The following is a 23,256-nucleotide window of genomic DNA, read 5'->3' as shown; positions in this document are numbered from 1 at the left end:
GTGGCTGCTGCCTTTGCCTCTTGTCTGTGGTTTCTCTTTGCGCCTATGAGTCGTTCTGTCTATGAGAGTGAGTGAATAATGTTCGACAGCGCGTTATGAGTTGAAATGTATTATTATTCCGCGTGATGTAGTCATACATTGATGGTTCCGGTCAGAATCTGCAGGTTATCACGAGACTTTAATCCGTTTTTTTATATATTTCATTTGACCTTCCTTTATCAACAATAATGAATTTACTCTCGCCTACATTCCTCGCCAAGGTGTTCACTAACAAGTTTCCACAAACAGTTGCCTAATCTAGCTCCGCAAGTAAAGCCTCGCGGCTTCGGAGGTGTTTTAACATTCTGATACAATGTTCGAGAGAGAGGCCAATGGTTCAATTTGTTAAATCCTCTTTTACAACAATATCACGTATGGAATACTCTTACAAACTACGCCATCCCAAACCTGACTTTAACCCTTTCGATCGTTTACTTCAACGGTATACGTGGGGTTTTGTGTTTTTAATGAAGGGCGATAAATTTGCAGTATTATGCCCCATCGATTTTAAACGACCCTTTCACTTTCGTCTCAACAGCCGATTAGATGTTGTGAAAACGATGCTTTCCATGTCTTACAGAGCTAGAGGCGCCAGAAGATTTAACGTGTGCATTGAGATTGGTGGCGGGAGACCTGTAGAGGCTTTGAAACGAAGACACCGGATTTCCCTCCAGTGTTGTTCCTCCAATCATTGTTTAAGTGGCGCATCTATAAATGTATCACCCTGTGTGTTTCGAATACTGACATGTTATGGATACAATAGTCACGTTATTTTTTAGTATTTAATAGTGATTGAACAATTGGAATATTTTGTTTATAATTTAGTTTTTTTAGTCGTGCCTCAATTTTTGTATCGTTACATTGTTCTATATTTTGTATTTTGTGGTCTCGCTGTGATTTTTATTTTATACTTCTGATCTCCCTTGCTTTGACTGCCATCGTCTCTTCTCCACTATAGCGACGCCCATTTAGATGGGAGAAGCCATCCAAGGGTGGCGTGTTGTAGCCGTGAACATCCTGGGTGCACTTTGTAGTTTGCTGATGCATAGGGGAGGTGTGGATAACGTGGCAGCCTCTCTATATTTATCCATGGCAGATGCATGCACGAGCGCCTGGGATGCCACACCGTCCTATATTTAACCCACAGGCCCAAAGGCAGCCACAGACACACGGGGCCCGCTGCTGCACTTGAGGCTGCTCTGCTCTCTGGCTCTGTAAGTGTTTGGCAAGCTCGCTAAAGGCCATGCTGCTTGATCTCATTATACCCGAATGACAGTTCAAATGTTCACTTTGCCTAATCTTGACAAAACTAAAGATGTGTGTATATTGATCTTATTTTGCTAGAAAACTTGGTGTTTATTACGGTTAAAAAAACTACTATGAAGGCTTTGGAAATTTAATTAATAAAATAAAGTAAGCCTAATAAAAATGTATTATCATGTGAAACCGAGACGTCAATTTGCCTTCATTTGTTATTTACATACATTTGCAAAAGGGAAATGTTTTTATATTCTTTGGGTCTTTCGGTAAAGTCACGTATATAGGTTCAAAAAAAATAACAAAAAAACTACGACGTTTCGATCGCAAAACAAGCGGTCGTCATCAGGAAAAGGATGTTTTTGTTAATTATTCTTGTAGATTAAGCGATGTCTTCTACTTTAAATGGGAAATCGGCGACTTGTCCATGTATCGGTTAATAATTTCCTGTGTATCCCAATCAAACCAACTGTGTAGGCAGTGTATTCCATATGTAAAATATAATCGACTTATATGAAGATATAACTATTCACTCGATTTGTCTATTAAATATGAGTTGTATTTAATATTTTATGGATAATTGTCTAACAATAGTGTATTGTATATGTAATCGTATTTAACGGTTTTTGTGTATTCCTGGTAAGCAGAATTGGCTAACACTATCAGCGAAACTGAGGCAACCGAATGAGTCAGAGATTCTCATGCTTTCTGTACCTTTCGCACCCTTGACACGCTGATAGGTTGAGCGGTGATACACGAGAAGAGGCACCATGGTGGTGGGAGGCTCGTCCGAGCTGAAGATTTCCCTCGGGGATATATTTAAGAAGTTCAACCGCGCGCCCGTCACGCAAGGGCCATCCTCACAACCAACGTCCCCCGGCACGAGGGACGAGCCAAGTGGCGCGGAGGAGACTGATGGGAAGGGATCACAAAGTCGGCAGGATGATGACCCGGGTAACGCGAACGATCGGACCTGCCGTGCTTCCGAGAAGTTGCAGGAAAGGGCGGTGAACGGCAGAGTGGTGGAGCGAGGTGCACGGCAGGACCGTTGTGTCCCTGACAAGTCTAGCGATGCGCAACCAGAGTGCGAACTGAGGCCGGCTCAGGTGGATCAAGCAAAGGAGAGGAGGCGGAACGGTGAGGTGATCGAGCAAGGTGGAACGTTGGGGAGAAGTAATGTTTTAAACAAGTTAATCAATGATCAGCTGGAGAAAAAGTTGAGTTCAATTCTGTCAGAAAAACTACAGCAGAGGATGCAGAATGGTGAGGTGGTTGAGAAGGGTGGAATGTTGGAAGGAAGTAATGTTTTAAACGAGTCAAGCGATGAGCAGCTGAAGCAAGAATTGAGTTTGACACGGTCAGAAAAGCTAAAGGAGAGGAGGCGGAATGGTGAGATGATTGAGCAACGTGAAATGTTGGAAGCCAAAGGTGTTTCAATTGAGGCCAACACAAAGACTGAGAAGCAATCCCATGAACTAAGTTCAGGTCAACGAGAGAAGCCATCAGAAGATAAAAGACTTGAGAACAAGGCCTGTGGTGAATCTGGGGAGAATGGAGACAGAGATATTTTAAATGTGTCAAATGGCGACTTGCCCATTAGTGAGGTCAAATCAACTCTGTTCGAAAAGCCATTGCAGGATGATAAAGCAGCAGACAATGTTACAACTCAAAATGACAAAGAAATGCGAGACCTTATAAACAAGTCGATTTTGAACCATCGCAGCGGCCAGGGGCTCAAGCATGTAGGTCTACAACCTCAGCAGATGCAGCCAAAACAGCAACAACAGCAAGGAAAAAGGCGCGAACAATGCCGTGTAGTTGAGCCAGCAGGTAACCAGGATGCTGCAGCAGTTTCAACTACTTCTGCAAACCCTCCTCCCGACTCTTCAGAGTCTGTCGACTCAGATGAAACAGCGCAGGAGGATTCGACACGCAGTGTCGTGTGGAATGGGGTCATGGAAGAATTACGAGATCGCGCGGCTGCAAAAAAGGCTGCGAGCTTCCGTTTGATCAACAGGTCGAGTAAGTCGAATCAGCCTGCGATAAAGAGACCCAATCGCGGAGCGAACGAGCTGAGTGAAGGACTAAAGACAAACACAAGCACTGTACAGCCTACCTCTGATCCATCAGCTAACACCAGTTTAAAATCTGAATGTTTGGAGCAGCAGGTTGGGAACGCTGAAACTCGGGCTGATGGCACCAAGCAATGCGAGTCTTCGTCCACCATTGGCCGGATTGCGACCTCGAATGGGTGCAAACCAGAGCAAAAAAAACCTGTACCAAACGGTTCAATAACAAAGCAAGGCTCCACTGTTGATCTATCAAAAGATTCCATCAATCCTCAGGCAAGTGTTGCCATCAGCTCCCGCAATTCAGAGCCTCCTCAGCCGGATCAACAACAACCTGTGCAACGATCCAGGCGACGTCAATACGGCATCAACAAGGGTACCAATCTGGCGTCTCAAGACCGTTCTGCTGAACCACAAACAGAAAAGCCTGTTAGTATGAGCAAAACATTGGAGTCGACTCAGCTGGAGAAACCACTGCGCTGTGAGACCACCGGCATTTGTAAGACTGATCAATGCTGTACGACTGAATCTCATAGCCCCACCAAACCAGCTTGTGCCCGTTCGCCAATCAGTTGCCCTTTGTTGCAATCCGCCCCTCTACAACATCTGAATAAGCCCATTGGAGGAGATCGACCTTTAAATGCACAAGTTGAGAACCAGGCGATCGGTCCAGTGACGCCCCCACCAACGAATGAGAATACACTGTGTTCTTCAAAAATGGTGATTACCCTGTCGAGTGGGTGGGGCAAGACGAGCTATGAATCAACCCCGGCGAACGCCCGACACTTATCTCGCAGCACTTCGCAGGTGTCCATCTCCCAGAAGACCTCGTCAGACCAAGGTGTTCATTCAGCTATCCCACCAGCTTACTCCAATGGCACCCTCAGCCCGACCGAACGTGTCCCAGTGGGGTCCCTCCAAACGAAGCAAGACAGGCCCAGTGATCATAAATCCGAGCCAAAGCAAGATACCAGTGGCTCCAAAGAGGACATGAATGAATCTAGGAGACTCAAAGAGGTGTCAAAACTAAGCTTCAATTTATCAGGACAAACCTCGCCTACTACTAGCACTGCAGGAAAGACCTTTAAGATATGCAATCCATCGACAGATACATGTCAAAGTATAACCGCCAACATAAAGCTGAAAGAGTCAGTTCCAGAGAATGTTTATGTGGAAGTGAAGAAACCTGTCACCAGTCCATTAGCTTCCCCAATCTCCGGTGAGGTGCACGTTGTGAAGAAGGACTCAGTCAATCGAGGACAAACACCAACTGCAGTTACACCCAAGCCAGAGAAATGCACTCCCATGCAGACTGCAAAGCAGCTTAGTCAGCTGAACGGGGTATCTGCTGAGCATGACTCCACCATCATGACGGTCGTGGAGGATCAAGAACCATCAAACGCCCATAGCATCCGAGACGACCAGCTACAGAGCAATGGGGTGGTCAAACAGGAATTGAAAAAAGTCACACATTCGGACATACAACCAAAGCAGGAGCCCCATAAGTCCCAAGGCTCAACAGATTTAGGGAGCAACAAGAAAGCGATGGACTTGGAGCCCAAAGGAGGTTCGCAGAAGCCAGTGTCAGCAGCAGCAAGTACAAGTAGGCGCCCACGGGTCCCTCTCAGCAACAACAGCAGTAGCAGGGAGTATGGTGTCGGTGGTCCGCGCGTCCCGCCTGGCTCGGGTGGCTGTGTCGGTGGGCTGCGCGGCGCCTGGGAGCAATGGTCGGACGACTACACAGAGAGGCAGAAGCTGAACCCATTCAGCCAGCGCTTCGACATGGAGCAGGCGCTGTCCACGCTGCCGCAGAAGGGTGAAGAGGGCTACGGGAGGCCCAAGGAGGGCACGCGGACGGCCGAGAGGGCGGCTCGTGCGCAACAGGACGTGCGCAAGGAGATGCTGGAAATGTGCTACCTCATCCGGCGCATCGGTGAGCCGGGGAGCGACGGGTGCACGCAGGTTGCCTTTGGGCGACTCTTCCACACGTACGCCCGTGTCTCCGACAAGCTCGTGGGCATCCTGCTGCGGGCTCGCAAGCATGGGCTGGTGAACTTTGAAGGCGAGATGCTGTGGCAGGGACGCGACGACCACGTGCAGATCACGCTGCTTTGCTGACCACGTGGTGGCACGAATCAAAACGGCACAAAGAAGCGGGGTGGGGCTTAAGGAGGCTGTGCCGCCCATATGGAGACGGTGGTGTGATGTCGAGTTGCCACCTGTCCTGGTTTTCCCGGGATTGTCTTTTTGTTAAGAGATAGAGTTAGGGCTGGGAAATATGTAAATCTTCCCCAGACGTTAAAATTGCATTGTAAGTATGATTTCATTTATCTAACCACTTTAAACTAGCGTTGGTGGATCACGCTTGAGATGGAGCAATAAAAATGTGCGTTACGCACACCTTCAGGAAAAAATAAGGTACATATAAGGGGGCAGTACAGCAAATAGGTATGATATTGTGTTGAAGATTTGTAGGTGCAAAATGTAATAACTTTTAATATGGGTTATTATTGTTCTTTTAATTCAGGACGCTCAGGTTCCCTCTGCCTCCTCGGCCACGAAAACACCACAACAACAAAAAGAGATCTCACGTATTCCCAAATCGCTCGATCTTGTCGGATCTCTGAAGCTAAGCAGGGGGGGTTTGGGGCTGGAGAGTGGCTTTTATGGAGCGACCACCACGGGTATAAAAAGGTGTCACAGGTTGTCGTGGGTGCTACTTGGGGGGGACACATCCCCCCCCACCCCCAATATTCAAATAATCTCAAAATGCCCCCCCCCCCCCCAATATATTGCTATAAAATAGATTTCTGTTTATATGATTGTGGTTATGGTTGTACTTTACTAATCCCTAATCTCTGCCATTACATACAATGAAACAAGAAGAGGTAAAAAATAAAAAAACGGAGCAATGTAATACAATACACTATTAGACATAATTGTAAAAAAAAATCCATCCTATGTGTTAGTGATTTTTTAAAAAAATATTTAATCAGGAAATGGCAGGAAATTCGTTTTCAAATTTATATTTATTTTTTAGGGGCGAGACCCCCAGACCCCTGGAAGATTTGGTCCTGCCCCAATGTTGGTGAAGTGTGGTCAAATCACCCGCGGGTGACGTCACGACCACGTGACCCACGTGCTCACGGGGTCACGGGGTCGTTTGTTTCCCGCGCAAAAGCGAGGCCCTTCGACTCACATCGCCGTTAAACTTTACAAATGTTTTTATCATAATAATTACGAAACGAGTTTAAAGTGCAAGTTAGTGAACTTATTCGAGGTTTCTTTTTTTCCCCGTGAACATCTTGAGAGGAAAGAAATCTGTAAAAAAAAACTTTGTTTTTCTTCACGTAACTCACGTATGGAGGTACTTTTTATTAAATCAATTAACTCGAGGGTGTTATTGCGTGGCATGCTTTAATTATTATTATGTATTTGCAATCAAATGAAAGTGCAATGTATCGTTTTTTCAATGATTACAGTAGTTAGTGTTAGCAGTAATACGGTATTCGCAATACTGTACTGTAATACGACTTTGCTATTTTTTCATTTCGCTTAAATGTGCGCTTTTTATGTAACGTATTTCATGTGTTTATAATATGGGAGTTAATAAATAAACGTAACATTTTCCATGTGCCTGATGTATCTGATTGGATTCGGTTTTCGTACAGCCTTTCATAAAGATCGCGACTACTTTGTAGTAAATCAAGTGGTTGTCTTGTGGACAGACTGGCTCCCGCCACAAGAACGTGGAATTGTCACCAATGGGCTCATCGATCATCATTTTGTGTGTGTTTAATTCATTCTTCCCGGTCGGCTACGTACGTTGCGATTCAACAAACGTACAATGCAATAGCCAGATCACTTAACTTAATGTATGTCTTTTGATATAAAGCTTTCGTGACTGCAAAGATTCATATTGTTTTATATTTATATTATTTTATTATTTCCCTTCTACGTGACTTTACCGACAGAACCAATAATATAATATCAATGTATGTCGTCATTTATGCAAAATATACATTTAGTACATTCCACTGCGGGATGAAGGCCTTACCCCCACACCGTATCGGTTATGGGGGGGCACATTTGACCAAAGATTCATAGCTGTCAACCCACATACGGCTTAACCCCTATTCTTTTACAGGGAAATTTAGTTTTCAGGTCCATACGGCCGTTTCAATACGGGCAACAAAAATGTATTTGTGTTTCTCCCTCGTGATGGGACTTTGTGGCATGGACATTGAGATCTATAAGGGGGCACGGGGTGGCCAATAAGGTCTGAATTGGTCTGTAACAAGGTAGGGGGCACTAATAAGGGGTTGACATATTCAGTGGTATCTATTTGTGTTTCTCCCTCGTGATGGGACTTTGTGGCATGCACGTTGAGATCTATAAGAGGGCACGCGGTGACCAATAAGGTCTGCATTGGTCTGTAACAAGGTAGGAGGCACTGATAAGGGGTTGACAGATATGATTATACCTCACCACACTGCCCAATGCGGGTTGGTAAAAAGGTGGAACCCTGGAACGATTAAGGCATCAACTCGCCACTGATTTGAGCCTTGCCCCAGAATCCAACTCGTACGTACGTGTAATACGTTTGCAAAACCAAATAATATATTTGTCCAGAACGACGCTACACAACGAATGTAACAAACTAAAAAGCACTACAAGAAGCGTTAAGAGGTGCGTGCCTGTACGCACTCTGAGGTTTAGAAAGAAGAACGCGTGGATCAGAAAACAGGCAAAATCTTGACTTGAAGGCACGGCTTGGATAAGGGCGTATTACTAAAAGTGATCATGGACGAGGCTAGTGACAGAATGACAGCCAAAGGAGTGAGGATGAGCACTGGGTATGATGAGATCAGCTCATGTGATGAGTGACATGGATAACGGTATTATTGTATTGCAATACCGTGAGAGATGGTGTTGACATGGGTGAGGCATGTCTCCTGCAGTAGATAGATCATGTCTGATTAGGATTATGTCATGTTAGTTGAGGATTTGGGGCCATATGTTCTCCAATCAGCGTGTCTCAGGGGTTCCATATTTTGTGTCCTCTCCCAAAGCCACTGCAGGAGCCCTTTATAGTAATAAGACCGCTTGTCGAGTACTGTATTGTTAGGCTTACCGTGGACCAATTCAGGAAGCATGTCATGGATCACCTGCGCTTCCAACACGATTTGATTGTCACCATTCTTCAAGGTCACGGTTTTATATTAAAATATATTTTTATCTCGTCTATTCAGTCTCGTTTTCTCCATTATAAAAGTTGCACGTGTTTATAATGTGCATACATTGCCACTAAAATTGGTCCCTCGTGATGCCATTGTATGCATGTATCTTGAGTGCAATCATCAATTTTAATCAGTTAACCAATTAAAGGTCACACGGCCACGATGCAGTTTGAGGTCTCCGCTGTCTTTATGGGATTTAACACGGCAACCGTGAAGACCTGAATAGGTTCTCACGAACAGATGGTTGCCGTTTGATGAACTGATATGTGTGTGTGTGTGGCAGTACCCGGTGGACCCAGAATGGAGGGGATTCTCCACCCAAAGATGCTGCTCCAGCCGCTTGAGCAATTCTTCTTTTAGTGCATGTATGTATATGTATGTATGTTTAACTTCTTTCGCACCGTACTTAGCCAACCGTGCTAATCGGACGTGCGTCGAGATGATAAAAATTGCAAGCAGTTGTAGGACTGTCCATTCTGTTCACACCGTGTGAGTGCCAAACAGCATTTCTTGTTGGTGTTGATTCATTAAGAGGTGGCTTAGTACTCAGAGGTCAGAGCGATGAGCTGGTACGACTGCGATTCTGGGTTTGAATCCAGAACGCCGTATGTATATATATTTAACTTCTTTCGCACCGTATGTAGCCAACCGTGCTCATCGGAGGTGTGCCTGTGATATCAGTGGTGGTCGATCTGCAGTGTCTTCCAATGTTTGCTATCTGCTCATTGGAGCGAGCAGTCTTGTTTTTGTTATGGAGGTCACGTATCGTGGAAATCGAGAGGTCTCCTCCCAGCTCCACCCTGTGACTTCCATGATCCCCCGTGAACCTGAGCAGCTTCAAGTCCACATGAGGCCTGTGCAAGCATCAGCAGCAAGCATCGACCACCGCCCAATGAGGCAACACTCAACACGGCCTTCCTGGAGTACTTCCACAGACTGGGCTGCGGTGACAGAGAGCAGCATGAGGTGATCAGAGCTTCCCCCACCTGTGTTTATATAGGTGTAGTTATTCGTGTTATTTATATTAGGCCAGATGTTTCCATCGTGTAATGATAACTCGCTAGACTTGCACACTCCGTTCCACGAGAACGGCGTGACTTGCCCAGCCCAGGATGTTTCACCCGGCGCTGGGGCGACGAACCTTCTCGAACGCAGCCCCAAAAATCTGGAACACCCCGCCTGCCACTGGACATCCGAAACGCGCCGAGTGTCTCTCAGTTCCTTGGACTGTGCAAGACACACCTATTCAGACTTGACTCCTCATAAAATGTAAAATGAGAAAACAAAAAACCTCTCTGTTTCTTTACTTATTATTTCTTTTATTTACTACTTACCTGATGATATTCGTTGCACACGATTGCATTTTATTATGGACGAAGTTCCAATTTACTTGGCTCAGTCCGTGTTAGCCACTGAGGTCGTGACAGTTTTTTTTTCATTCCTTTTCCTCTATGCCCTCTGTACCATTCCCGCTATTGAGTGCGATATTGGCAGATAAAGTAAAGATTGATTGGACAAGTTTCTTAAATCCACCACCGATGTCCACCTCAATCAGCAGACAGCAAAGGCTCCATAAGTGTGCTGGTTTTCTTGTATTTTTTCTGCCCTCTGACCCAGCAGCTTGACGTTGGATTTCTCAGTAGCCTCATTGGAAGCGGTGCCAACGTGAACACCAAGGACCAGTACGGCCAGACGGCACTGCACACGGTTGGGTTTCTTTCCATTAGCGTTCCGATCGCGCCACTATGAACTTCACCTTTCAATTTCCGAATGTCCCCGAGCTCCTAAAAAGCCCCTTTCCAGATCAGTGCCTTTAAATGCACAGTTGTGTTGGATCATATTTCTGGCAGACCTGTTGAATTCATTTGAGTTAAAAATGTTACGCTAGTGTGTGTGTTTGTATAAGGGTTGAACGACGGTGTAGTGATTCGTGCACCTGCGCTGCGAACCCGGCGATCTGAGTTTGATTCCTGGCCATGGCCAAATCAATGATGAACCGGTCCCCTGCGCTTTTCCCTAGGTCAACTCAGTCTTACATGAGTACCTGGTGTGGTGTGTAAACGTCACCACTTGGGAGCCATAGGCAGCAGGCATGGTGCTGCCCACACCTACCTTGTGCTTTCACGCCATCTTTCATAGGTGCTCACTAACAGCACTTGTCCCGACAGTCTGCTAAAGGCTACAGGGGGATCTTTGTTTTGTGTATTATAACGCCTGCGTGTGTGTGTGCGCGCTCGTACAGGCGGCGCAGGCAGGGCACCTTGACGCGGCTCGATTCCTGGTGGAACGTGGCGCGCACGTTGACGAGCCGGACACGAATGGACGCACGCCCCTGCACGTGGCTGCCGCACTGGACCACCCCAATGTCATCGACTTCTTTGTGAAGCACGGAGGTGGCCACGGCCACCGCTGTCGCGCGCTAAAGCCGCCTCCATCGCCACTGATGCCATCAACACTGCCGCAAATCACTAACACCACCACCATTGACACCGCTGCCAACCATTACCATTCACTTTTAAAGTACAGTAAAGCATATTCCCTATTGTAGAGCACTTTTTCACTTTATTTGGTTCCATTAACCTTTATTTGTGCATTGTGTAACTGTCATTTTCTAAAGTTGCTTACACATCACTAATTTTTTTTACGACGTTACTGACCGTATCTCCAAGATGTTAGTTTGTGTCTTCCTCTAAGTCAGTCTACAAAAATTGACCTTGACCTAAGTAAAGAGTTTCGGCCGCCGTGTGTGGTTTTTGGCCCCGGCAGGCGATGTGGAGGCGGCGACGCGGGAGGAGCTTCAAACGGCCGCTCATTACGCCGCCAAGCACGGCGCGCGAGCCGCCCTCGAGTGTCTATACCGGCGCCTCTCCAACATCCACGCCCAGGACTACCGCGCTCGCACGCCGCTCTTCCTCGCCGCCAAGCACGGTAGGTCCGCCAGCACCGCCGCGATGGGTCTAATTTTGTCGATGGGAAATTGGCTGACATGGCCAAGTGGTAGCGTGTTTGTCGCTTGTTGCGGAGGCTTGCGGTTCCTGCCCAGCGGCCGCCCTGCTTAATGCTGCGAGGCGTACTAACCATGAATACACACCGTCTGCTGCACAGTGGACGTTAAAGAACCGGTGACATTCAAAAAAATGGTAGGCCATGTATACTACGTTCACGGTCCAAATTTGGTAAATTACTCACAAAATTACTGAATTGGGAAAATCCATATAACACCATCTCTCCCTACTGGCTAACTCATGTCGATTTACAGTCCAGTGCTGATTATATGTTGTGATGCACCTGTACAGCTGCCACTGGGGGTCCCCTTGGCTAAACTGCAAAGGCATAGAAATAGTTGATACGAGATGTGAGGCACTCATGAGTTGCTGAGAAATCTAAGCACCCTATACATGATAATTCTTATCCTAATTCTGTCTCAAGTCCTCCTTTTCTCCTGTGCTTGAGACTTTTTTAACAACACAACCACAACTAAAATGTTGGGTAGGCCAGCGCGGCACGGTGCAGCTGCTGCTGAACGTGGGGGCGGACGCTGGTGCCGAGGACTCGTTGGGGACATCCTGCCTGAGCGTCATTCTCGACACCGTTCCTGACATGGTGACACCAGCACAACCACCAACAACCGCCATGACAACTGATAGCACCACCACTGCTCCGACTGACACTAACCTCTACTGCGACTACTGCGTCAACATTTACTACCACTGTTACCATCACCGTTAGCACTACTTTAAACACTGCTAATAATACTGCCACTGCCATCACCGATACAACTACCACAACTTTCACCACCACGAATACTGCTATTACCACTGCCGCAACCATTGTCATCACGAATACTAGCGCCAAGACCACTACTGCTCCTTTTACCACTGCTGCTGCTATTATAACCACAACCATCGCCACCTCCACTCTATTGCTACCACTAATCCATCACCACTGTCACAAGCACCGCTGCTGTCACCATCACTGCATGATTATTTTTGAGCCATCAGTCTTGTTCCCTATTTATTTCAAATTTGGACTTCCGAATTCGTAATTTAGGAAATAACTTGAGTCAAATTATACGTTGAATTAAACCTTTAGATTTGTGAAGTAAGTTAAACAATTATAACTTAATGATTGGAAAACAATGTTCTCCAATTGTATGTGTTGCTCTGTCTGTGGGTTCTCTGTGTTTCTTCCCAAGTTTTCACGTTTATTTTAGGCAGCTGTCGCTGTCAGAAGGGAAACCAGTACAAGGTGCAGCTATTTTTCAACTCAAGTGCCATCGGTGTTTTTAAAAAATAATTTGCCCGCTGCCTGTGTGTGTCTCCATCAGGCGCTGCTAGCGCTGAACCAGCTCCGCGTGATAAAGGAGTCTGACCAGAAGCAATACTTCTACCTAAAAATACTGGAGCCGGCAGAATCCGGTGAGGCCTCTGCTGTTTAGTCAAGAGCCAGTTGTGGAAATTCTAGATTATTCTGTTAACGTCCTGCCGAGCTATCCATTGTCACCGAGTGGTATTTATTTTACCAACCACTTAAGACAGGGTTTCCCAAAGACTGTCTCTTTGCAAGCCACCACTGTACATCTTGCAGTAATAACATATTTTGTGTAGAGCTCTTTGTAACTCCTCTGCTGGATGAAGGCCTCTCCATGCCGTGTTGGCTGTGGCGGGTTGTTTAACCATACTTCACCACGCTACTGAATGTGGATTGGTGTTCCAGGACCGGTTCACGTATCAATCTCCAACAGATGTTAGCCATAGGCAGGAATTGAACAAAGGTTTCATAGGGCAGTGCACTGACCACTGTGCCACCATTCACTGACCAATGCTTGCCTCCTTTTAAATACATACTGAGTTTTTGCACACTGCACATGTCTGATGACTGCTAAACACATTCCACGAGGTGTATAGAGTGCCGATTGAAATGAAAAGATTCCGTGTTTGACTTCCATGAAGTAGAGCTGAATTCCAATTAGCGAGCTTTGTATACTTCACATGAGACATGTTTAAAAATCATCATGCGTGTGCAGTGTGTAACAACTTGATATTTTAACATTGCATACAATGCATACGAATCAAAGACACATCCATTTTTACGCGACTCATTCGATGCATATATCACGCATTTATTGATCGATAACACTGAATCGATGCATCATTACACCGCTTGCACAGAGCCATTAATAAAACACAGCCAAACACACCCAACAAACAACATTGGTTAATGCCTATAGGGTGAAACTATGCACATGCAGCCACTGGAACTGACTTGTTATTATTTTTGTTTTATATACAGATAATCAAGAAAAGCCTGTTAAGAGCTTGGTAAGCATTGGCACCAGCATATTCAATTCAATAGACCAATAGACCACACCTTTAGAAAGTTAAGCTGCATCTAATCCCACAAAGCGTTATTTAAGATCTTCTTGTGGATGAGTTATGTACAACTCCTTGGAGTTGCCACCAACACCACACACTGACCCCTTCCACTGGCAGTAGACTTGAGCTCAGGAGACTGCCACCCATTAAATACTGTAAGCTTGGGCATTGCCCCTCCTAAAAATGTTCCCTGCTTAAAAAGGGTTCCTAGAACCACGTATTGAGTCACGTCGAGAAGAAGTTCCCAGCTATAAATAAGTCTTAAATAATAATAAATAATATACACGTGTTAACATGCAGCTGATACACCATGAAATCAATTAAATCAAATTGACAGCACGGATGGCTGGGGGAAAGGGATTTTCAGATTGAGGGCAGCAGAGGAGTGAACGTTGACTTGGGCCTTTGACACAGAGCCTTGCTGTCTGCAGTGTGATAGCTAATTCACATCTTGCGCCACCACTCAGATTTCTCATGCGCAGGTGAGGGGTGTAGCAGTGCCTGTTCCACCACAATCTTTCTCCTGCTGTTGCCACTGTTCGTTTCCCCTCCTCCCCCTCTGCCTTGTCGATGTTGGCAGTTGGAGCTCGTGGTGATGAGGCGGCTGTATCAGGTCGTGGACCACCCGGTTGTACGCATGTTCATCGACGTCAAGTGGAATGCATACGGCCTGTAAGTGTTCTATCTAATCTAAGAGGTTTGTTTCTCTCCTTTTGTGAGGCTCCAGTCTGAGGGTGTCTGCGAGAGGTGTGACAATCTTATTGATTTATCAATTAATATCATATCTTAAGCTTATGATGCATGCATAATGTTTTAAATAATCAATGTTATATCGGGTACCCGGTTGCGACCTCTGCCCCCCACCCAGCCCCTCCCCACCCTCCCCTCTCTACCCAGCCCCACCCTCCCCACCCAGCCCCTCCCCACCCTCCCCACCCAGCCCCTCCCCACCCTGCCCTCCCCACCCAACCCCTCCCCACCCTCCCCTCTCCACCCAACCCCACTCCCATATTTGGAACCAGGTGGTTCCTACCAGTATAAACATATGTATTTGTCTATTCACGCGATGGTGATGTGTGTATGTGTGCGCCCACAGGAAAGGGAACTGCTGGACCTTGACCACCAAGATGGCGTTCATCGTGACGTGGATGGTGCTGCTGGTGGCCGTGCCGTGGCCCCGTCGCCACGTCTACACTTTCCCCAAGGCACGGCCGCCCCGCATCGCACTGCACCGGCCTGCCACAGCTCACTAGCATGAACACTCGCATGTAGCCATCACACCATGATGTGTTTGCGGGATATACTGCATGTTTTTTCGTGTGATGTCTGAGATTTATCCGCACATACTGAGAGCTTCTTTAGTACGGTCCCGTGGAGCAAAATGTTGAAAGTCATGCTGTAGCTCGCTGGTGTCAATGCTGATGTAACCACAGCTCTGTGAAGCGTTTTCTGGTTGTGCCATGTGTTGTTCGGCACGAATTGTGACGGTCGGCTCCATATGCTGGGAGCTTCTTCAGTCTGATATTTTTCTCGACCCGCTTGGAGCTTCTTCCATTCCAACACATTGAATGAAATGTCAAACTGACGGAAAAGTAGAGAGCTAAACGTCGGATATCATGCTGAACGACACACGACAATTTGAAAACCCATTGGAGGAGAGCCGTACGAGTTGACATGTTAACGTTTATCAGCAGCCGTTAAATTTCGATTTAAAGCTTTCGTGACTGCAGGAATTCATCTTCTTGGTTCTTTCGGTAAAGTCACGTAGAATGGAAATAATAAAATAAAACATTATAAAATAATTCTCACGACGTATCGGCCACAACGCAAGCAGCCGTCCTCAGGTGAAGACCAGGTTTGTCGGGGAGACAGCGTCTGAATGACGCTGTCTCCCCGACGCTGTCTCCCCGACAGACCTGGTCTTCACCTGAGGACGGCTGCTTGCGTTGTGGCCGAAACGTCGTGAGAATTATTTTATAATGTTTTATTTTATTATTTCCATTCTACGTGACTTTACCGAAAGAACCAAGAAGAAGCAGCCGTTAAGTTAACGTACAAAGCCTTTGCTTTGGCCAGGACTGGTGGCGGGTGGCGCTCGCCTTGTGGTGCGGCTCTCACGCTCTGCTGCGCTTGGTGCTCGAGGTGCGCCAGCTCCTCTCCTCTCGCCGCTCGTTCGCTGCTTGGAAGGAGCTGCGGTACCAGGAGATCAGCAGCGACCGCCGCTTCTGCCACCCGTGCTGGCCTAAGGTAAGAGGATTCAGGGGGTGCTCGTTCCGTTCTGAATCCTGCAGGCCAGCCCGACAGCCCAGTCTGCCGTGGACTTAATTGTCATCTTGTGTCCTTGTGCTGTACTCAAGTGTGTTATAATGTTCCAGTGTCCAGATATCCTAGTTTCTTTAATATGTTTGATATGTCCGTACGTCCCAATGTGTATAATGTGCTAGCTTGTTTCCTATGGTCCCTGGTACAAGGAATAAATTGTGACCGCCCCCTGTCCAATTTGCCCACACATTGATATATAGATTGGCCCATGTGCCCCGGTGCAATTGCACCGTCTGCACACTCGATAGCTATCCCACTGCATTAATCCTGGATGTATTTTGGGTATACAAATTGTCTTTGGTTATCGCTGCATTCAGGAAAGCGACGACCTTCAGAACCAGATGAAGAAGCTGAAAAAATCACAGGCTTTCTACTTCTTGGACTACTGGTAAGCTCTGCTGGACGGCTGGGTTGACAGCAGTGAGTGCGCTCCCCACTGACCCACCGCGTGTCGAGTCAATGGTTCGATTCCCGTAACAGTGACCCCTACCTCCTCCCATCCCACTACTTTCGTATTTTCGCATCCACACAGTATGCCTCTATGTCCTCACCTCCCCTATCTGTCATACATATACCACTTCCCAGTACACAGTCTTGTTCCAAACTCTCTTACTCATGGCTATAAAAAAACAGGGATACACAGACAACACATTTCCTTCTGTTTGTATGCATGTCTCTCACCTGCTTGTTTCTCCCAACGTGCCTCGGCTACCTGTCTCTCAACCACCCGTGTTTCACCTGTGTGTGTGTGTGTGTGCGCCATGTGCCTGTGTCCCCCGTTGCAGGAACGTTCTGGACTGGGTGGTGCTGCTGGTGCTGTTGGCGGCGCTAGTGACACACGTGGCGGACGTGATAGGGCCGAGCGCCGCCCTCGCCTGCACCCACGTGCGCCTGGCAGCCGTGGCAATAGTACCGCTGTGGATGTGCAACCTCAAGCAGATGCGGTCCTTCTGGTGGGACCCAGTTTACACACGCGCTTGTGTCTGTGTGTGATGTGTAATTTGTCTGCATTTATTTTTAAGTGTATGGAAAACGGTTGTATAGTGGTTAGTGAACCGCACTATGACTTTGAACACGTTCCTTCGGAGTGGGCAGGTAGGAACTTGGTTGGACAGCGCATTCGTGTACGACAGACAGACAAATAATCCCTGGTGGGCAGTGTGGAACCTGTTGTTCCGATCTGTATAAGTGTAGTGTATCGTGTCGTGTATAGTGTAGTGTGTAGGTTAAACGTTGAGTTTTATAAGGGCACCACGGGGTGACCAGCCCCTCCCCACCCAGCCCCACCCCAAACACACCCCACCCAGCCCCACCCTCCCCACCCAGCCCCTCCCCACCCAGCCCCACCCAGCCCCTCCCTCCCCACCCAGCCCCTCCCCACCCTCCCCTCTCCACCCAACCCCACCCCTCCCACCCTCCCCATATGCACGACAGACAAATAATCCCTGGTGGGCAGTGTGGAACCTGTTGTTCCTACCTGTATTAAACTTCTATCATTCTGGCCACACCCCCTTATGTTGTGTTGGCCTTAGAAGGCGCTCACTTGGGGTCCTAGGCAGATGTCTGCTCACTCAATGCAAGAACAGCAGTCACTGCTTAGACGACCACTGAATAGTCAGTGGACAAATCAGTTCCACAGGAGTTCCTGGGTAGGTGTATGTGTGGTTGGGCTAACATCAGTAGAGAGTGATATCTGAACCGGTCCTGGACCTCCCATTGGTTGACTCGGTCTAAAATGGGTACATGGTGCATTCTGTAAAACATCCGTAATAGGGATATATAGGCGGCTGCGCGTGATGTTGACTGCACTACCGTTGCATGTGCTGTGCCTGCCTCAAAAGGTGCTTACTAACGTCACTTTCCAATAGCCCGTAAAAGGGTATGCAGAGGATCTTTCTGTGATGTGTGTGAACATGTGTGGGTTACTGCGAGCCACAGGGTGATCGGCCCCTTCATCGTGATGCTGGGAAAGATGGCGGTCCACTTCTTCAAGCTCCTCTTCCTCCTCCTGCAGTTCTTTGTGCCGTACAGCATCGCGTTCCTCCTCGTGTTCCACAGTGAGCCTCACTTCTCGCTGGCAACGTCACAGCGACCGATCACCTTATTGCGCAGAGAAAGGGAAAGCCCGTTCAAATGCAACGTGCCCGACTCGCGTGTCAGTGAAAATGTTACCTATAAATTCCAAAGCTTGTGGTCGCATTACCTTGTTCCACATACCACTCGCAGTCATTACTGTTCACGATGCTCACGTGTCAATGGCAAAGATGAGGATGTGGGCGTTGTCAAGTTGCTGATGATAAGCACATCGCTGATGATGTTGTTGGCGCTTTGCGTAGACTCTGGCATCGAGACCCTGGCATCGGGTCACATGACGGCGTTCCAAGTGCTGCGCTTGGGCTTTACGGACGAATACGAGGCACTGGCCATGCTGGCCCACGCGCCGCTCATGACCCCGTTGCTCGTCGTCTCCTACGTGGGCCTTGTCTCCATCGTCTGTCTCAACATCTTCGTGGCTATGCTCAACGACGCCTACGAGAGGTCGCCCGCCCCCTTGTCCTACCCCCACGCTCTCAGCCGATCGACAACCCACTCAACCGTGCCCTCAACACTCTTGATTTCTGCTTCTAACAACAGCCCCCAATACTCTGCCAGCGATTTCATGAATTGTTATGATTCGGGGTGGCGCAGTGGTTAACGCACTGCACGACAAACCCTTGGACTTGGGTTAGATTCCCGGACATGGCTAACATCTGCAGTTAATGATATCTGAACTGGTACAAGTTGCAGTGACCACTACACCTAATAACAAGCGTGATTAAGTGTAGTGAGTTGATGGTGCCAGCCTGATCATCAATGATCTGCACACAAAAGAGCATCACAATGAATGTTTTACTTAAAATCTTGAGTTATTCAACTACAGTTAAATTGCCATAAACCTGCCACAAATAGTTTAATAATTGCAAGATTACAACCTATGTATGAGTACACAAGCTGTCAGTTACACAGAAAATTACTTCATATAACCACCATGCTATCAGTGACTGCCAAAACATTTAGCAAAGCACTAAATAATAGGTATTTATTTAGAACATTAATTATTAGGGGTTTGTTATTTCGTACTTATTTTCTCGGGAAATAACGTATCTAAAAGATAATTCAATGAGCAACGATAATCATGGTGTAACGATATGCAGCAAAACTGACAATGCAATTATCGCGGACATCATATTGCATGGTATATTGTATCGCTACTATACCACGGTACACTCGTGACGGTACGTGTCCGAATGCAGTGTGAGCGAGGACCCGCGTGCCAACATGTACATGCAGCGCGCCAGCGTGCTGCTGGGGCTAGAGAAGAGCGTGTTGTTTCGCGGGGATCGCGAGGTCACTCGCCGGTTCCTGCACAACGAATGCTCGCCACTCCACGCCTCCTACGGCCACGAACGGTGCATGCACACACGCACGCACGGCCTCCCCACCACCTCGCCCGCCGCTTTTCCTCTCTTCTCTCTAAAATGTCATCAGCGTCAACATTTCACCATTGTCATCACCACCGTTATCAACTAAAAATTCATCGGAAGCAGACGAAGGCATTCCCACACACACTGGAGGGGTGACGCCAGCCGTCATGCGCCATCAGGGTCCCCTGCCGGCATCAATCCACTCAAGATTAATATCAGCAGAATCAATTCAAGAAAATGATTGGCGCCTTTCACAAATATTATTTATGACAATTGCGCTGTTTATTGCTGGCCACTTGGCACTTTGGGCCTTTGGACAAATTTACCCTGATTGCTAAAGCAGCACAAGTTTTATTTTTTAAAGTGTATGGGTGCACTGGCAATAATACCTGATTGTCATTCTGTGAGTGACTCGTATATTTCATTCTAGATTTGAAGTTTTCGTGACTGCAAGGATCCACTCTTTAGTTCTTTCGGTGTTGCAATCGAAACGTATTTCTATTTTATTTTTTTACTGAGACTTTACCGAAAGAACCAAGAGTATGGACTCGTATATTTATTAGTGTGTAAGTTTTCACTGTTGTGCCGTACAGCTCTCTGATGTGATTTAGGGTTGTACCGCTTGTTCAGCATGATGTCCAATATTTCACTTGCTAAAGAAGGTCCCAGCATATAGAGCCAAACGTCAAACAACATAACGAACACACGGTACCACCCAAAAGCACATCGTAGACTCACGTGTTGTTGTTTTTTATATTGCAGTGCGGTACAGACAGAATCCGAGTTGCTCACGGCAGCGTGTGAAATCCAGGTATGCATGTCACTGATTCTGCGTGTGAATGATTGTATTGTGTAGAAGCCTACATGTATACATTGTTACGTGTGTAGATGTGTGTGTGCCATTTGTGCAATCATTTGCTTATTGCACTGTAATCTCAGTTACCTGAGTAAGAATTCCATCTTAGCACAATGGACAGTTTTAATGTATTGTTTATTTTCAGTCTTGTTAACTAAAAAGTCAAAAATGTAGGCCACTCTTTGTTATTAAATGCTAGAGTGAGAGGTGCACTATTTCTCCCGATAATATCAGGTCAGCCAATTAGTGAGTTGGTGAACCGTTGTATGTACATACATTGCCAGTTACCATTTTTGATCCTCTCAGTGCACTGTAACCTAGATTGATGTTCCTAAATTATTGCAGTTTGCGTCTTCATTGAAACTTGTAATCGCCATGCTTTGATCTTTTATGGGGAGTCGTAGTCATCACTCAATCATCAGTGATGGATATGTGCAAAACATTTACCACTAGTCTGGGGCAAGTGGTATAAACATTTCCTGGGCCTCCTCTATGTTGAATTGCCCTCAAACGACGACCTGATGCAATGTTTAATTATTTTTTCTGGAAGGATGGTCTGGAGGAACTCAGGGAGTACGTGCGTGATGACCACACAAACGGAGAGACCAAGGAGATGTTTTCCACCACCAGGCCTCAGTCTCCCCGGTTAGTCCCTGGTTCCAAGCCCACAGACCCGGATGGGAATGGAGTAGCTCATGGTGTCAATGCATGTGTTTGCACGGATCTGTGTGCAAGTGTTTGCATGTATGTATGTATGCCTGTGCGTGTGTGCGCAGGCCGTTTCCATCGGGCTCACTGTCGTCGGTGTGCCAGGAGGTGCTGGATGTTCACTGGCAGCTGGACCTGCTGCGCATGGAGCAGCGTGACACCATTGCCCACCTGAAATACATGCTGCGCGACCTGCACCAGCGGCTCAACGCATACACCCCCATAGGCACATGCTCTTCCCTACATACCCTCACACGTTCATACACACATGTACACTCACAGACACAAACTGGTACACCCTTGTACATGCACCTACATAACCTAAAGGCTTTCGTTGTTGCTGCAGATGGGCAACCAGGGGCCATGGATGGTGCGAGTGCAGGGTTTTTGGAGGGAATGGAGACACCACCATTGCACGTTGTTTGGGAGCGGCCGGACCAAGCCAGCGAAAGCAGGTGTGAGAGGCAACAGAGGCAGACAACATCTAGCTGAGCGTCTGACGACTCTGTAAACCAATTTTTCTAAACTCCAATCCCCACAACATCCGCACGCTCCCACATTTGATTTTATGTAAATTAAGCCACTGTACACTGCATGTACCTGATGATCATGGCAAATTAGTCTCAGCAAAGGATACTAAATATTCATGACCGGTAGACATCGGCCATGTAATGATTGGCCCCCCTCATGATTAGATACATTATCTTGATCCAGGATCGCAATACGATAAGAAAAATATTTTTGTTCAATACGTATTATTATACATATGTTGAGTAGTAGACGGAGGTACTCGGAGACGGAGGTGAGTTAGGGGCTTCCGCCAGGGTTTATTAACACATCACTATCCCTGGTTCCCTCTTTACCCCTTCTACTATCCCCGTTCAGTGACCCCGCTTACGTCACGGGGTCTCCCTTAAATACCCTAGGAGGGGTGACGTCACGTGCACTGCCCAGCGCGTGCGACCCCACGTCCCGTGATGTCACCGCACCGGACAGCGCACACGACGCCACCACTCTCCTCTACTCCTCTACACATATATGTTTTACATTGTGAATGTAGCACCTCTAATGTCTGCAGTGGTTACGTGAACCCATTACATACACAACACATAATAAATAATGAATTCCTACATATCCGCTTCATGCCTAGAAAACAAAATAGCTGGATTGCTCAATGCAGTCATGGGAGTGATGGTGAGATCGAGACTTATTTATAACGCTTTGGTTCTGGTACCGCTTTGCTGTTAAGGGGCCGTCCATAAATGTCGTCACGCGATTTTGGACCATTTTTGACCCGGCGTCACAAAAATCAGACCCCCCCTCAAATATGACCCCCCCCCCCCCCAAAAAAAATAAAACATGCTTCAAATCGCTTGAAACTATTGTCATTGCAGTGTGTATTTAATGTAGCACTGCACTCTGATGTTGTAGGAGAAAACATTTATTAAAAAGTCTAATTAAGTAGAACGTGTTGTCTATATTTATTTAAGTTTCGCATTTTGATGTGGCGTCACATTTCTCAAACCCCAAATATCTGACCCCCCCCCCCCCTAGGTGCGTGATGTCATTTATGGACGGCTCCTAATGTTCCTTTTGTTAAAAATGCAAATAATTAGACACTTGCTCATCCGCTTATCACGTAAGAAACCGGGCCAGACTAAAATTACTTGATGTTTGCTATGTAATGCTTCAAATGTATTATGTTTTTGATATTCATAAAATTGTGCTTGTTTAAAATGTATTGTCGTTACTGTTTGTACAGTTTATATGAAAATATTTGTTTTAGGATAATTGAACAGGCGAGGGAGAACATACGGAACAGACAATAACATAGAAACAGTACAAATTATACAACCAAATTTCTTTTTGTGACCTCGACGTATGGAAATTCATGGCATCATAGTAGGGTGAATCATGACATTCCTT

The 23,256-nt window shown here is 46.8% G+C and overlaps 3 protein-coding genes across 3 annotated transcripts; all 3 read left to right on the top strand.

Annotated features, from left to right (window-relative positions):
- Window positions 1-2,042: 2,042 nt before the first annotated feature.
- LOC144726516 (uncharacterized) lies at window positions 2,043-6,034 on the top strand. Its single transcript, XM_078605312.1, has one exon. It carries the CDS (start codon window positions 2,067-2,069, stop codon window positions 5,481-5,483), a length of 3,417 nt encoding a protein of 1,138 aa, XP_078461438.1. The 5' UTR covers window positions 2,043-2,066; the 3' UTR covers window positions 5,484-6,034.
- Window positions 6,035-6,181: 147 nt separating this feature from the next.
- Window positions 6,182-11,927, top strand: LOC144726528 (uncharacterized). The gene is made up of 7 exons (XM_078605323.1): window positions 6,182-6,732; window positions 8,889-8,970; window positions 9,441-9,571; window positions 10,226-10,312; window positions 10,848-11,130; window positions 11,372-11,533; window positions 11,902-11,927. Exons 1-7 carry the CDS (start codon window positions 6,727-6,729, stop codon window positions 11,925-11,927), a joined length of 777 nt encoding a protein of 258 aa, XP_078461449.1. The 5' UTR covers window positions 6,182-6,726.
- Window positions 11,263-22,656, top strand: LOC144726527 (uncharacterized). Its single transcript, XM_078605322.1, has 15 exons — window positions 11,263-11,533; window positions 12,099-12,208; window positions 12,933-13,023; window positions 13,898-13,926; window positions 14,561-14,652; window positions 15,077-15,185; window positions 16,057-16,227; window positions 16,620-16,690; window positions 17,088-17,255; window positions 18,241-18,359; window positions 18,639-18,840; window positions 19,596-19,751; window positions 20,529-20,577; window positions 21,173-21,267; window positions 21,399-22,656. Exons 2-15 carry the CDS (start codon window positions 12,206-12,208, stop codon window positions 21,820-21,822), a joined length of 1,779 nt encoding a protein of 592 aa, XP_078461448.1. The 5' UTR covers window positions 11,263-11,533; window positions 12,099-12,205; the 3' UTR covers window positions 21,823-22,656.
- The last annotated feature ends 600 nt before the right edge of the window (window positions 22,657-23,256 follow it).

The sequence above is a fragment of the Lampetra planeri genome, chromosome 23, assembly GCF_965212315.1.
Source record: "Lampetra planeri chromosome 23, kcLamPlan1.2.h2, whole genome shotgun sequence".
In the NCBI taxonomy this organism is placed as follows: domain Eukaryota; kingdom Metazoa; phylum Chordata; class Hyperoartia; order Petromyzontiformes; family Petromyzontidae; genus Lampetra; species Lampetra planeri.
The sequence above is the reverse complement of the archived record's forward strand: the minus strand, read 5'-3'. Positions and strand labels throughout refer to the sequence as shown.

What these genes read in the sequence shown, in the direction of transcription:
- LOC144726516 (XM_078605312.1), top strand. Translation starts at nt 2,067, where the DNA reads ATGGTGGTGGGAGGCTCGTCCGAGCTGAAGATTTCCCTCGGGGATATA.
- LOC144726528 (XM_078605323.1), top strand. An exon ending in GTGACAGAGAGCAGCATGAG is followed by an intron (nt 9,572 to 10,225) that starts GTGATCAGAGCT and finishes CTGACCCAGCAG; the next exon opens with CTTGACGTTGGATTTCTCAG. An exon ending in CCATTCACTTTTAAAGTACA is followed by an intron (nt 11,131 to 11,371) that starts GTAAAGCATATT and finishes TGGCCCCGGCAG; the next exon opens with GCGATGTGGAGGCGGCGACG.
- LOC144726527 (XM_078605322.1), top strand. An exon ending in AAGTGGAATGCATACGGCCT is followed by an intron (nt 14,653 to 15,076) that starts GTAAGTGTTCTA and finishes GTGCGCCCACAG; the next exon opens with GAAAGGGAACTGCTGGACCT. An exon ending in ACGTCTACACTTTCCCCAAG is followed by an intron (nt 15,186 to 16,056) that starts GCACGGCCGCCC and finishes TGCTTTGGCCAG; the next exon opens with GACTGGTGGCGGGTGGCGCT.